This window comes from Olea europaea, unplaced genomic scaffold, assembly GCF_002742605.1.
Source record: "Olea europaea var. sylvestris unplaced genomic scaffold, O_europaea_v1 scaffold256, whole genome shotgun sequence".
Lineage (NCBI taxonomy): Eukaryota > Viridiplantae > Streptophyta > Magnoliopsida > Lamiales > Oleaceae > Olea > Olea europaea.
In genome coordinates this window covers 421,154-437,941 of record NW_019243883.1, presented here as the reverse complement: position 1 = coordinate 437,941, position 16,788 = coordinate 421,154, and the positions used below count along the sequence as shown (strand labels likewise).

At 32.9% G+C, this 16,788-nt stretch overlaps 1 protein-coding gene across 2 annotated transcripts; it reads right to left on the bottom strand.

Annotated features, from left to right (window-relative positions):
* Nucleotides 1–2,769: 2,769 nt before the first annotated feature.
* LOC111382816 (plastidic glucose transporter 4) lies at nt 2,770–11,598 on the bottom strand. 2 transcript variants are annotated; one of them, XM_023006856.1, is made up of 14 exons: nt 11,350–11,598; nt 10,854–11,119; nt 9,907–10,021; nt 9,610–9,677; nt 9,289–9,421; nt 9,101–9,200; nt 8,906–9,018; nt 7,868–7,961; nt 7,596–7,749; nt 7,015–7,161; nt 6,854–6,927; nt 4,702–4,790; nt 4,465–4,579; nt 2,770–3,275 (listed from the first exon to the last, which is right to left on the bottom strand). In XM_023006856.1, the coding sequence occupies exons 2-14, from the start codon at nt 11,101–11,103 to the stop codon at nt 3,093–3,095; spliced, it is 1,635 nt and encodes a 544-aa protein (XP_022862624.1). In that variant the 5' UTR covers nt 11,104–11,119; nt 11,350–11,598; the 3' UTR covers nt 2,770–3,092. The 2 variants fall into 2 exon arrangements, with proteins under 2 accessions (XP_022862624.1, XP_022862625.1); XM_023006857.1 differs by having other exon boundaries at nt 10,854–11,097; nt 11,350–11,590.
* Between the last annotated feature and the right edge of the window lie 5,190 nt (nt 11,599–16,788).

The window sequence follows — 16,788 nt, the reverse complement described above, 5'->3', positions numbered from 1 at the left end:
AAGATACATATAGAGAAGTTTTATATTGTACAATTCTCGACTACAACAAGATAAACAATCAAATAGACTAGGTAGGCCGCCCAACCGACGACACGTATCCTCGAACCATGGCATAGCCTTTATGAAAACTCCAATCTGCAAAAGCATGGCTTTCTTGAAGGAATGGCATCTGTAAATTAACTGTTTATATTTTCTAGCAATATTGGTGACAATATTTATTTTATTGCTAGATCTTAATTAAATGAATTGCGGAAAGTCTACTCATAAATTAAATCCTAATTCTACCTACAAAATGAAAGACTTAAAAAATAATGTCTTTCACTGTGAACAAATTCTAACTTAGCCATCGGACGGGGAATAGGAAAATCCCTTCCCTTTGTGCACGTCAGTAGATTTTGCAAGGAGATGGGCGAAGAATACGAAGTAGAACATATTATTATTTTTTTCTTGAAATTAGAAAAATATTCACCCTTACATGTTTTTCTCTGATCACTTGAGTTAATTCTTGGCCTTGAAATAGAACCGTATTTCGAAAACAACAGAAGTAGATCGCACTAGAAAAGTATGAAGGCAAAATATCACCCTAAATCTACCGTGCAAAAACACACGAGATTCGTACACTGGGGAAAATTTTGATATGCACATAGACCCTTATGCCAATAAAGGAAAAATGAGACATATTCTTCATTAAATTAAAAATGGGAAAAAGGAACATATGACATATAATTAAGCTAATGAGACTATCGATGTAGATAAATGGGGTTCTCTCTCTCTCCCTCTCTTTTTTTTTTTTTTTTTTTTTTTTGCACAGAATAGTCAATAATGAGATCATTCTAGTGGCAGTTAGAAGAGTTTAAGAGAAAGATAGATTAATTACAACACAAATAATTCTGTATCATCAATTGATTGGACGGTCTTTACCAAACGTGTAAATAGGATAGTCTCACTAGTAATTTTTCTTATTCATTAGGCATGAAAGTCATGTCGAATGTGCTTTTCTATTTATATGTCACCTAAATCGCAATTCTCATAACGCATTAGAAATGCTATAGCATTCTAATCAGCAATTCATTAATGCTTAACGTCCACATGAGACTCTAATGTTAATTTTACGCAATGTTTTTAAAGGCTTGAAGTGTGACAAGATCAAGACTCAAGCATCCAAGCCTTGTGAGCTTGGATACTAAAGCGTTTAGCTATTTTTTACTATTATTATAATTATTCCAAGATCATTAATTACTGTTTTAATAAAATCCTTATTTTAATTATTCTTTTTATTTAATTAGTTTATTCAACCATACAACCTAAAAAGATTGGACCAAAAAAATTGAAAAAAAAGAAAAAAAAAAGGTGTACGACTTTTGACTTCTAAGATTATTTTTGGGCAAATTTCCTAGAATCGACCGATTTAATTTGTTCAACGATAGGTACTTAAAATCAAGAATTGGTCTATTGTGATCCTCTCCCGATCTCAATTGAAGAACCGAAATTCAGTTTGGTTCTATCCAAATTCAGTTTTTTAGAAAAAATAAAAAACTTCGGCTTTGGCTAGAGCAATGAACAAATACTGAGTACCCACAAGATATTCGATATTATAAGTTAAACAACTTGTATTTAGAAATTCTTTGAATTAACCTACCCTAAGAAAAATAAATCATAATTCCACATTCTGAAAAAAATTAATATTACAAAATCTATTATCCATAAAAATGGGGCTCAAACATATCTTCGTAGAGTCGAGACTATTTCTAGCCTTCAAAGTTCAAACACTTTTTCTCTTCTTTCTTTCAACACGGTAAGATTTCTGTTGGAGTAATGTACGGTTTTTTTCCGGTAGTTTTTCCAGTTCATAGTTTAACACGTTCGCTTTTAGTTTCTAGCAGAAATTTTGTAGACTACCATTTCGTTGAGACTGTAATTGGTCAATCACTTGATACTTCAACTATGTTAATTAGTTTGATTAATGCTCATCGATTGTTGAGTGAATTTTCAACTCTTTTTATTAGTTAATTTTCTGAAAGAAGAGTTGAGATACGAATTTCAATTTAAATTTATTGATTTTTTTATTTAATTCCTTTTCAATTGTAAAGCAGATAGCTTTTTCGGTAGGCACAATTATTCCATTTTTCTTCCATTAGGCTGTAGAATTCAAATCCAAGTGAAAATAGAGTTGACTGTCTTTTTTTTCGCGCCTTCCCATGTGCAAGGCTTTTCCCTCGCGCCTCAAATCCAGGCCATGCCTTTCAGCACGGTAGTGTTAAGATTTTTTTATTTTTTATTTTTTCTTTTTATGACGGGAGAATCACAGTCGCTATCGTTCGAGTGAGCACTGGATAAACTCTCGAACTGATTTAATAGTCTGCAAACCACGTCAGTCAGGTAAACCACACTAAACAAGCCCGGTACGATAGGCTCGACTAAAAAAGTATTAGTAGGAGAAATCGAACTCGTGATCAAAGGCCTTCGAGCTTACCTACTCCACCAGCTCGACCACCCCATGAGAGACCAGTAGTGTTAAGAACTCTGCTAGACGTAGTGATGGGTTATGCAACAAAATTAAAGTTGAGTGACCAAAATGTAGCCATAGATCTATCTCGGGATTTCAACGCCATAATGTCTCAACTTGGAAAGAATTTTGCTTATTGTACGACCGGGGTTGACCACCACTCAAATGGGGAGGGAGCCCAAGATTTATCAACCCCGATTGTACAAAAAGCAAAATCTGAAAAATTGTCACTCTTGTTTTCCCACCGGAAGAACGAGCATTCAGAATATAACTATGCAAGTTTGGAAATTTCAGTAGTTTTGGACATCCGCGTTAATTTCTCAAATCTAAATCCTTATTAGTGAAAGAACTATCTAATTTACATCAAACTGTCCCCAACACCCATCTACTGATGTGATAAAAGTCGAGACAACGCCCCCCACACTAGTTACAATCAAAATAACAAAGCCAAAATCAAAACGCAGGTTCATCAAATGCTTACCAACAGACCATTTGTCACATAATGAAAACTGGAAAGATGATTCTCGGATAATCTGCGATAGGGGAAACGGCAAATACTTCCCTTGGTACTACAACATTATTCCCCTCAAGGAGCAGCAGTAAGAGCGCGCTCTATTTCCTCCAGTGATCGTCCCTTAGTTTCCACAACATTACCTGCTATGTACATGACTGCTAGAAGACAAACAGATGCAAATCCCAGGTACACTGTACTTATTCCAAACTTAGTTACAACGCTCAAGAAGTACAGGCCAATGACAAAATTCGATATCTGTTCAAGTAGGGAGAAAAAGCTCATCAAGGAAGTAAATGACCAATAAGACTTTGAATTATTATAAAGCAGATTTATCCAATGAAATTTCATCGTTCAAAGCTGTGCGTGTATCTAATGGTGAAATATTTCATCAGCACAAAGAAATTTAAGGCATCATGCATATGAAGATGGAAATATATAATGTATGCATGAAAATGGAATGTGGATGAACTGCTGCTTGCCTCTCCATTGAAATACAATTGTATGGTCACGGCTATAAGCACACCAGAACACCTAAAACTCCATTTCAGTAGCATAGACAATCCTGATTTTTTCAACAGTCTTCAATTGGTTCAGACCATATGAAGAAAGTTGCCACTCGGACATATTTTACTCTAATCTAATTTTCATGAGAAACACCATTTTATTAACCAACACCTTGTCCCAAAACAACTTCTTTCATTCAGTTATAAATTGAAGAGAGAATCACTGCAGCACCCCAGAAGTACTTCACTCGTGGATTTCCATCTTTCTCCAACCAGTATGGAACTTCCTATTTGATCTGTGATTTAGGATATTCCTATGCCGTTTTACTTAGCTTTTCTTTTTGTCTGTGGAGTGGTGACACTCTGGATACATGCCCAATTTTATACGCTTGTAAATTTTGACACGCAAAAGAAACTTTCTTGACACACCATGTGGCATGTCCTGTATCTTATCTCGTTTCACTAGTTATAATGAGTACAACAAAAAGTTAACCTTCATATTCAAAAGGTTTCGACTTAAAACCAAAATTCAAAATACAAGCTAACTAGAGTATTAATTCATTTGAAAAATAAAGTGGTACTAACATGAATAACATGAAATATTACATATATAAATCAATAAACTTAATAGAAGTATGTCCTGCTTTCTTAAAAATTTGCATGTCAGAGTGTTGTGTATATTAGGGAATAGACATAGGGTATGGGTGCACCCAATATAGTGAAAGCATTTCTAGTCCACAGCGCACAAAATTTAGCTATACGTGCATCACAAGACACTTTCTTTGTAAGACAAGTTTCTAACAGATTGTCATTTAGATTCCGGTGAGGCTTAAAGGCGTTCAACCGTGAGGCCCACTACAAGAAGTAAAATGAAATGCAGGAAAACAAAAGGGAGAAATAAAAAGTAAAGAAGACATCATAGCTCTCGACTTGTTGCTTACCCAATGCATGCCTAAAGACAATGCCACTGCTTTTGCTCTAATTCTAGAGGCAAAAATCTCTGGAAGCAGAAGAGCAGGCACAGGACCAGCACCAAGAGAGAAGGATAATACATAACTGCATTAATTGAATGAAACACAAGTTAACATTTCAGTGATTATATATCTTGATGTAAAGGAAAAAATAACACTGTAAAGAAGCAGCTAAAGGACTCCTGCTAATGAAGAAATGATACTTACAGAACAGTGCCAAGAACAGCAAGGGTGCCTGCATATGGTGCCAGAGTCTTCCAAGTGAAGGTTAAGGAAAGCAGCAACATGGAAACAGCCTTGAGAAGAACAGAGAAGCATCAAAATAAGTTGAGATAATGTGCCAAGAGAGGACATCCAATGACCAGCAATGTAGACTTGACACCACATTATGATTTAATAAACTAAATTCTTGGTATGCATCTTGCATGTCAGAAGGAACACATATATTCAATAAAACTCGATGCCTCTCAATGTGAGAGGTTCTTTCAATATATAGAATCAAATCAAAACTAAATATAACAACTATCAATTACAATATTAATTAATTGTAACCTACTAAATATAAATATTGATGCTTTATATTCTTTTCTTATATTTCACTAACATTCCCCTTAAATCGATGCTGGTGACGGTGAAAATACTTGCGCCCAAGAAGAAGAAATCCAAATCAAAGCAACCATCTACGAAAATTAGTAATGACGAGAGACCAAGGCCAACAAAATAGTGCAAAAATAACCGAGAACGATTCCAAAGCTACTCCAAAAACACTCCAGAGAGCTCATACCCCAAGAAGAATTTTCAAAAGAAATTTAAAAAGTGTGTCAACATACACAGTAAGCTCTGTCTGTCGGGAGAACTCAGTCGAACACATAATCTGTGTTCTAACAAAAGCTCTAACGCTAATACACCGGTCAAAATTTCAGCAATATATCGCTAATCAAGATGATGCAGTTGGAAGAAATCCCATCAAACAGCCTACACCAAAAACTCAAATACGATCCTCCTCTAAGAATCCCCAAAAAAAAAAAAAAAAAAAAAAAAAAAAACACTCCAGCTCATCATCTAAGCAACCAAAACTCAACATTCTGCACTCTCATGTCTCTCTCATCCATATGACCCATCAATATGATCCACAATTTATAGCCTAATTGCTCACAACCCATTCACAAGTTATACCCTCATGTCCAAAAGCCAAGCCCACTTTCAACTAATCCCTAACCTATACGCCAAATAATAATGAAGCCCAAACTAGCAGAGCAGCCCAAGAAATAAATCTTCAACACAAAATAACGGTCCAACAAAATTCTCACGGCCAAAACACAATCAAAACTAATCCCATAAAATAAACCCACGCCCAAGTAATCTAACCAATTATCAAGCCCCTAACTTGACAGCCCATTAAAAAGAAACCATACCCAACCTATAACCCATACATCTAGCCCATATATCATTATTGCTTTCCTACCCTAACCACTGATCGGCATTGGTTCTTCACATTTGTGTCACACACCTGTCCGATCACCGCTCTCTTCTCACAACCCTAGCCAACCCGCGCCATTGACTACCACAAGACTGTTAGCAAAATAAAATCTATTCAAATATGCCTTTTGCCCCTTTCTCCTGCTCCGAGAAGCTAGGCCATATAGCCGACTGGATGTGTTCACTCACGAACCAGGGACGACCCAGGTCCAAGCAAGGCCACCACATATCCGATTCTGCTGCTTTTGATTTTTCTGGCGATGACTTGTTTGCTAATCTCGCTGCTAATGAGGACTTATCTTTCCTCCATGTTGACACCTCTGCCAAATCCCACCACCACAACAATCATAACCGCCCGAAGTTCAATCCACGGTGGCGCTTTAACCCCCGCACCCTCTTCATCCACTACTGATCGATGTTGCATCACGAGCAGTCACTGCCTCATATCCTCTAAACTCATCTGAACCAGTAGAAGCAGATTGAATGATTAAGTTTGAAAGTTTAACCAAAACAATAAATTTTGACTAGACGAGCAACACAAGACCGCTCACCAGAAAACACAAGTCTGCATGTTTAACCCAAAATAAAATTAAACCCACTCTGATACCATGTCAAATATATTTAATAATGCTCAATGCCTCTTAATGTGAGAGTTTTTTTCATTAATATAGAGTCAAAGCAAAACTAAATAAAGTAACTATCAATTACAATATTCATTAATTGTAACCTACTAAATATAAATATTTATGCTTTATATTCTTTACTTATATTCCACTGACACCAATCAACATAATTACGACTTCATCCTTCTAGACATTTATTGCCTTTTGAGACTTCTATCACTAACCTTATATGTATTTTCATTCTAAGTAAATCATACCATGCCAGCAAAGCTTGTAAGCAGAAGACTTTTCCTTCCTTGCTTATCCATCAAGGAGGACGCAATGGTTGTCCCTAGAAAAAGATTAATGCCAATGAGGAAAAAATACATTGCATGACCACTATAATCAACATCTTCAAAACCACTAACATAAAACTAACCAAAAACATTTGCCGCCCCAACTAGAGCACTGGCAGCAACATCAGATGTAATTCCAGCACTGCGGAAAACAGAAGTAGAATAGTATACTACGGCATTTATCCCAGCAAGCTGCTGGAACAAGAAGAGAGCTGCACCAACGCTAACAACTGCAAAAGATATATAATATGATATTACCATTCCAGGAGATCTATTGGAAGATTAGAATGTCCATTTTTTCAATGCCTAAATTAAGCCAATATTCACTAGAACTGGAGACTCACGTACTTCCGCCTTCAACCCTTGACAATTCCATTTCTTATATAACCATTTTTTTCCCATTTTATGATCATAAAAATTGAATTTTATCGAGAGACAGAGAGAGAGAGAGAGAGAGAGAGTGATAGGTATAATCGATGTTAAATGGACGTCTGAAGTCTTGGACTTTCAAGAAACCTGATTCGGTTACTGCTAATTCTCCCCGTGAAGGTTGGGAGGACCCATGGACCATAGTATCCAGATTCAACAGTATAGAACATGCATTTATGAGTTTTGCTTCATCAAAATATGCACCATGATCACTAACATGTCTTGATGTAATTACCTTTCCAATAGCGACTACTGAAAAGATCAAACCACCCAGCTTCTGGTTCAGAGGAACCTTGAGCTGCTGCATCCAAATCACTCATAACCTCAGCAACCCTTTCTTTTCCATTTAGCTTTCTGATGGACACTTCAGCTTCAGAAATTTTCCCTTGCTGCAACATAAATCTGTCTCTCTTAGCAATATTTTAGCACAAAAAACCAGAGATCAAGCAGACAGAGAATTCCACACAGAAATCCGAATAGAAACTGATATGAAGTTCACAGTGAAACCTGATAAAGCCACCGTGGGCTTTCAGGAGAAAAAGCCATTCCAAGTGCCAATAATATGGACGGAATAATCGCAACACCAAACATCGTCCTCCACCTGATAGAACATAGGAAGTGAATGGGATAAGACAGTCAAGAAGAACAGAGAAAGTTCGTCATGGAAATAACCTTATGATGACTAACCTGCATAATTTTCAAAGCTAAATCATTTTCCTTGGTGAATACAGAGTAAAATAAAAACGTGATGATAGGGGTTTGAAATAAATTGGAAATTAAAAAAAGAACACAGCAAGAAACGGATAAATGAATGTAATCCTTTATGCAGGAGCAGGTAAGACGAACTTTAAACATGCTTACGGAAAGAAATCAAATTATTTTATCAGTATTTGATTATGAAATTTGCTCACAATAAAGTTTACAACTTGAGGATTTAAAGACAAGTAAACAGCCAAAAATAGGCAAAACCATATATCATTATCTCGTAGAATATTACATTTCCATATACTTTGACCCCAAATGCTGTATATTTGAAGTGATGGTTTTTATATTAAACTACATCTGTTAGGTTCTAACAAACTCAAGATGTCACACACAGAGACTGACGAAAAAATGGTTCACCTATATCAATTATTAGAAAATTTAAACTGAACATTACTATAATAAGGTAATTTATACAACTCTATCAATGCTCCTAATACTTAGCCCCGTTTGACCCCCATTTTTAAGGGGAAAATGTATTTTGGAATAGTTTTTTTTTGGGAGTAAGTGTGGTTAAAAAGCAAGGAAAAGTTTTGGATTCACATATAAAATTATTTTATGGGAAAATGTGTGGTTGAAAATAAGTTTTTGAAAAAATGGAGCCCTAACAGGGGCTTAATCTAATTCAGAATTTCTTACAATATAATGGGAAATATATAAAAGGCTAAGTACCATGGTTCCCAACTTGTTTTGTATCTAGAATTGTTAATTAACGCTCTTATTTTTGTTAACTAAGTAATAGGTGCTTTCTTTCTTCTATGAAAATAATGCGAAAGGAGATACCACAAAGGATTTCCAGCTAAAGGCAATCCAGCTACCAATGCTGCCAGAATCCCAATACATATAAATAGCTGGTTTACAGATCCAAGTGTTCCACGGATTTCAGTTGGTGAGATCTAGTCAAGTAAAAAGTAATCAGATGTGTGGTAGAAGCCGTTTAAGTTAAAAAGTAAACATAATATATGAGAAAATATGCACCTCAGATATATAAAGTGGCACAATAGCAGACGATATACCAATTCCAATTCCAGCAAGTAAGCGACCAATTATCATTGTCTCTATGTTCTGTGCAGTGGCACTGTAAAAACCCATTACATTTTAAGGCACTTATTTTCCTGATGATTATTAAAGAAGAACACCTCAGAATCTGTGTCAGAAGTACAGACCAAAGAAATGCTCCAACTGCAAGTGGAATTGCATCCAACAGAAAAGTCTTTGTTCGCCCAAATTTATCAGCCAAAGAACCCCCAGTGAATGAACCAACAGTGGCACCAGCAAGAAGTGTGCTAACCACCCAACCTACTCAATGCACAATTGCATAAAATTTCTTCTCCTTAATAAGAAAACTTACAGAGTAACTTATAGAGTAGACAATTTATGACTTTCAAGGTCAAATGAATTATGATATTTTTCTGGAACACAATGGTCAATCATTGCATAAGAAGTAAAGGTTAAACATAGCATGTGCAATGTTGACAACTACTTACCTTGCAACACAGCATTTTCAGCAATTCCAAGATCCTTGGCAAGATACTCTAGAGCACCATTAACCACCCTAAACCAGAGAAGTGACAGTACAATGTGAACAAAAAAACTTATTTCACTTAAAATCAAGGGTAAACAACAGCAAACCAACCATTAATAGGGATTTAGAACATTAAAATAATGTTATCATAATCTAGCAGGAAATTTAAACCATTACAATCTGATTTTTAGAAGGAGGAAAAAATAAGTAAAATATGAAAAGAAATGGTATGAATAATTGTATTCATACTGAGATGTACCCTAGATGATATCCAAAAAGAATGGCTCCCAAACAAGCAACACCAACATATGGCAGAACAGTTCCAGATGATTTCACTTGGATTTTGGCAGGTGCAACATCCTCAACATCTCCTTCTGTCAGTCAACAGCATGAATGTTCATTGTCAGGAAAAATTTAGGAAGCAGCCAACTACAAACGTAGCAGGGGTCAGGTATCAATACAAGACCTGAAAAATTAAACTAAAATGAAAAAAAAATGGAATCAAAATAGGAAAGAAGCTATTGCACATTGCAGGTCACTGGTTAGATTTTGACATGAATACCTGTGGTGTAACTTTTCCGCTCTTCTTCATAATATTTATAACATTCTTTAGACACATGATAAATGCAGTACACCAGAATTTCCCTTTTAAATGTGCAGTTGAACATAAAGAACCAACACAAGAAATTTTCAACCCCCAAAATTATAAAGCATTACTGCTTCAGAATGAGAATAAGAATAAAGAAAATAAATGAAGCCAAACGGGTTGGAAAGGGTTAGAAACTGTATATGTTACTAATGCAGATAACGCAAGTCCATTTTCAAATAACAATGGTACTAGACACACCAAACAATTCAATAGTTAAATAAAAAAGCTTAAGTAATGCATATAACTAGCAACACGATATTGCATGTAATCATCCAGAAGAAAATGCAAACGTTTTTTTTTCTTGTTTGAAACTAGTATAAAACTACCCACAAGTAATTGTTCATCATCCAAGAATTTTAATCAATATCTTCTTTACTGTAATCAATAGTAAACTCCATCACGAGAAAACTTAACAATCTAATAAAATACACCAAATAGCAAAATCACAACTACTATCCAGGAAAATGGCAGAAATTTACTACTGGCAACGTCTCAACTGCGCTATAAAATCGGAGCTCCAGATAGCTATTACAAAACAAAATTCTAAAAACACGAACCATAAGCTTGAGCTCTGACTGATCTGGCCTTGGCCAATGATCCGTACACACTTCTAGGCCAATTCCCCCTTGCTCCCATGGCAATTGAGTCTAGGCCAATTCCGAAGCAACTGCTCCTTTTTGTCATCCGAAGCTCACTAACAGCGAAACCTAAATTATTCTCTCTCAATTCACGCGAACTCGGCAACGGCCTAAGGTTTTGTAATCCAAGGCATAAATTTCCTTTAACAGCATGTGTAGAAACCTGCATTTTCCACCAATTTGACCTGTCAAATAAATACACAAAACGAAAAGTCAACAGTCATTACTAATTAACTAATTAATTTAACCTACAGCGCACGGCGATTCAAATCATAACTCTACATTTCAATACTCATAAAAAACCGAATCACGTAATCAACTGAACTTTAACATAAACGTGTTGTTAAAAAATAATTACAACGAAAACTAAATTGAAAACAAATTCAGAATTAAAGCAAAACGCAATTGAATTTACCAAATTAGAAAGTTGATTTGAGATTATTGTCGGCACTTCCACTTCGTATGTGATTGCAGTGTGGTTATAGTTTATGTGGCAGGTAGATAGAGTAACTTTGGAAGGTCCGAAGAAGGAAATGAATTAAAAATTAAATTTGGAATAAAAGAGGCGTTGATTTAGAGAGGACGGTTAGTTTACTACCAGCTAATAAGTGGAGATTACAACTCTTTCTGTTACTACTAAGACCATGTTTGGTATAAACCGATTAAATTATCAGCTAAGAAAAATGAGTGAGCTTCAAGATGTATGAACGAAAATTGACTCCGAGTATTTATAAATACGAGCCAAACAACTCCTTTTTTCCTAAATTCATGGAGAAAAATCAATATTGCTACAATAATAGACTCAATGACAGATAAAGTCACAGAGGAGATACCTGGCAATACATAATTGGACAGTTTGAAAAGAATACAATATCCAATCACTGTATGCCACACCACCATATTGCCTCCATCATTGTCAGTGACCCCGACCAAGTATCATTATTCAAGAAAAAATTATCTTCCAGAATGTTTTTATACGCATTTAAATTTGTTTTATTTAATATTATAAGTTAAAGTAATGTAGAGATAATAAAATGTCTCGTTTTATTTTCATATTATTTTTATACGTCTAAATTTAAAATATATTCAAAAATGTAAATAAATAAGTAAAAATGCGAAAAATAGATATATTTTATTTAGACAATTCAGTTGCATTGCCATCCCTAATTAAATGAGTCCAAATTAAAGTTAATGATTGTTTGGTAAATAAGAATAAAATAAATGGAAAAGAGGAGAGAGAAGATAAAAACGGGAGAGAAGTTTTGATTTCAGATGGATTTCGGATTAGATTTAGGTTGCGCATTGCATTGGTGATGTCGCGTCAGCACGTGAGATTAGATTCTTTTCCACGTGATAAAGAGTGGCAGAAGCTGCCACGTTGGCTCCTCCCCTGAACCGACTTCATTACCATTTTTTTTTCTTGGAATATTCCACAAATGAATATATTTCCCTAAAAATGAATTTTATTAGTCTTGATTTAAATGAAGGAGACGGATTAATGCCCTTGATTGATTTTTAGCCTGTTTGACAATTATTATTTGAATTTTTTTTTACATATTTATTTTCAATCACACATTCATACAACAAAATATTTTACACGTAATTTCAAAATATTTCTCTACTTTTTAACTATACATTTTTTCAAATATCATTATTTAAAAAATTGTTTTTCACAAATAATGATTCTCAAACTGAGACTAAGGGGGTGTTTGATAATCATTTTTACGTAAAAATGCATTTTAGAATATTAAATTGATATGAAATGTACGATCATAAAATGAGGAAAAAAATTTTATTTGCGTATAATATTATTTTAATAAAGAATGTACGGTTGAAAAAAAGAGAGACAAAAGTGCATTTTAAAAAAAAATACTACCAAACGGGGCCTTAAGATTGTCGTGTCATATTTTTTTATAAGTATATCACATTTTAGTTGCATATAAGGTTCAAAGTCTTTATTAATGATCGCACTTATATTTTTCAACTTCTTTCATCATATTAATTAGAACATAGGAAAAATTGCAGTCAAATTACCGAAGATTTCATTAGTAGTAGATTTGATTCAGACCTTTCATTTGTACTATCGTAGGTACTAAAACTTTAAAAAATTCGCAGCTCAAGTCCAAAATGTACTATGTCCAAAATGCCAATGTCTTATTTGGGAAAAATTATTAAAATTTTAATTTCTAGAGTCAAACTGACGAAAACAATCATTTTGGACTTGAGCTATGAATTTTTAAAGCTTTGGTACTTACATTAGTACAAATGAAAAGTTTGAATCAAGTCTGCTACTAAATAAAATATTCGATACTTTAGCTACAATTTTCCCTTAAACATATTGTTGCGAAAGGCCCTTCAACCTTTGTACAAAAATTCCATTAAGAATGAGTTTTACTCTTAGTATTATTATTATTTTTTAAATAAGTAAAAATAACAAATACAATTAAATATTTATCCCTTGTCTTAATGTATATTATCAAAAAAATTTCACAAAAATATTATTAAAAGTAATTTTACTAATTAATAAAATATGAGTTCATGAATGTAATAATAAATAAGGGCCTGTTAGTAGTGATTTTGAAATTTGATTTTTTGACCGTTGAGAGAAAAGTAAAGGTCGCTTATGAGAGAAAAAATCAAAAATTATGGCTGAAATAATAAAATAACAGTCAAAAAATCAAATTTTTGGGGTGAAAAATCACTCCTAAATGGGACCTAAAAGTTTAAAACCTTTAATACAATTAAAATGTGATACACATATAACCCCCAAACTATAATACATTTTTGAGATCTTTTTAAGAGTATCCACTTGCACTATTATGTACGACATACAAAATTGATCAGGTTTTTCTTGAAATATGAATCTATTCATTATTTTTTTTTTAAAATTGGAATTTGGTTAGATCTCAATTTTTGAAAAAAAATAAATTTGTAATGAACTTATTAGGTTTTAATTTGTGTTGGATATTCTTTAGACAAAGAGATTATTATATAAGAGTTATAAAAATCAAGGATTCTTTGTTGATATTGTATAGGTGATTTAAGAGTTTATAGGTCTGAGCATGGAACATGAAGAAGTAGTCGTCGGAATTATATTAGCATGTTGCCAAGCTGATACTCGACTGTCCAAAACAAAGTCATTGTCACTCGACTATCGCTCGCTTGATGCTAGCTTGGAGCTCGAGCGGCGATACTTTCGAGAAATCCTAATTCGCAATTTTCAAGAGTTCTATCTAACATATACTACCCTAACATCTCTCTATTATAACACAAGCCGCACTTCGTGAAAACTCTGGTTGATTGTTATATTCTACCTTCATAATATCCTTTGGAGATCAAACAACAATTCTACATCTTGATATCAATCAACTACAAATTAGGAAAAATATCAAAATCATATCATCTAAAACACCCACTTTCAAAACATGATCAGGAATGTACTTTCTCAATAGCTTTCATATGTTGCTGAAGATTGAGGAGGTTGGACCAAAAGTTCAAGAAAAATACAATAACAAGGTGTTCTCGGTGATTTACAGGAGATAGACAATTTCAAAATATCGAAAGCATGTGTGAGTGAAGCACGTTCAGCGAGTCTTGGAGGTTGTAAGAATTATATTAGCGATTCTAGTGTTTTTTTTTTTTTTTAGCCTAGATCATATTGTGAATTTTTATTATCTATGGTAGAACTAACTGGTTTGATTCCGAAATTTTTAATCATGTGAAAAATTTTCTCCGTCAACAAATGTTATGTTATTTAATATTCTAACAATTCAACATAGAATAAAATTGACTTGATTAACTAAATATTTAGAACAATTAAAAAGTGATTTGTTACTTTTAACTGATAATTTCAGTTTCACGTTATTCACCTATTCACGCCTCTCTAGGTGATTTTGGGGTCGAACTAATAACTTTCCAGTGGTATTAGAGCACAAATTCGATTCCTAGCCCTAATTTTAAAGATGAGTAGTTTATTGTCAGTCCCGCCACGTTTTGATGGTAGTAACTACGCCTATTAGAAAGTTAAAATAAAAGTATTTCTGAAATTGATAGATGAGCGTATTTAGTTGAGAGTAGCGAATGGTTGGACTGCCCCTTTTAGAACCATTAATGGTGTTATCACCCACTCGTATAGGTAATTGATTGAAGACTAATTTAGATGAGTAAGCTTTATATGCTTTATTTATTGCTATGTCACTAGAAGAATTTTGATGTATATTCCATAGTCATACTTTGATCTCCTGGTTCCATTATATCATTTCTATGTAATTTGAAATGTAATCCTAATACTTCATTAAAGTTTTTATCTTTCAATGAGACACAATATTTTGGGTAACAAGTAAATATTAACTTTTGATATGCTAAATTTCCTTTTATAGTTTATAAATGACCATCTTCAAGATTTATAATTCTTCCATCATGTAAACTTACAGTTAATGGTGAATCTATTCATTCCCTAAATAAAGATTTAAACAGTATTTGTATTCTTGCTAAATAAACATATTGGATCTTTTCAATATGTTTTTTTACTTATTTTTGATAATAATTCTGATAATGTACTTTTTGTTAAAAGGTTTATTTTATGTGTTCCTTGATTGTCTTGACATCTATAGTTTTTTCAATCTTATGGTATTCATTTATTGCTATTCTTTCTCTTCTCCATATTCTATTTAGAATTTCTCATTTTCCTATTTTCAAATCTAAGGATAACTTTTGTATTTTCTTAAATTTATTATTGTCAAAAGTTACTTTTAATCCATAACCTTCTATTCCCTCATATTCTTGGATTTCTATGTTATTATTTTCTATTTTTTCAATTTCTCTATTCAAATTCTGATCTATTATATTCTGAATTTGCTTCACTTATAAATATTTCCTGATTATTATAATGTTCAATATCGGATATTTCACTTAATTCACTTTCTATTTCAAAATAATCCTTTTGTAATATTCTCACTTTTTTTTTGTGCAATCAGGACTCATATGGCCTATTTCTCCACAATTCTAACACTTACATTGTTTTTTATCTTTCTTATAAGGTTTATTTTTTTGTATATTATTTTTTCTTTTATAATATTTCCTTCCAGATTTTATGTATTTTTTCATAAAGTTTCTATATTTTTTAAACTTTCTGTTTTTATACTTTCTTTTATTTCTTTTTTCAGAATTACATCCTCATCTTATAGGTTTTTCCATATTTTCACAACATATTTTAGTTAATTTTCCTGATTTTTTCAATAATTGTCTTTGTTGACATATATATGCTAGTCTTTCAAACAAGAATTTTATTCTTGATCCTAGTGTTCTAGATATTCCTATATTTTCTTTAATATATTTTTCAAATCCTATTTTAAAATATATTTCTCATGATCCTGGTAATTTATTGTAATACATATCTTGATATACTTCTTGATTCTCATTACTATAAAATTGAGTATAATAGTAATCCTTGAATTCACAAGTATATTATTTAATTTTACACATATCACAAATTGTAATTTATTGTAATACATATCTTGATATACTTCTTGATTCTCATTACTATAAAATTGAGTATAATAGTAATCCTTGAATTCACAAGTATATTATTTAATTTTACACATATCACAAATTGTTAAATTAATTAACTTAACTCTTGTATTATCTTTTTCCCGTATTGTTTCTTCTTCATAATTTCTTAACCAATTTTCTCATAAGAATTCATCTGCAATATATTCTACTAATCTTTCTATTCCTAGTTTATCTGACTTTATTATTTCTGTTTGTACATTTCTTTTTATTAATGATTTTGTATCACTACTAATTCCTTCCCACAAATTTTTAACATTTCCTTCAAAAGATGCAATTAAAAAAT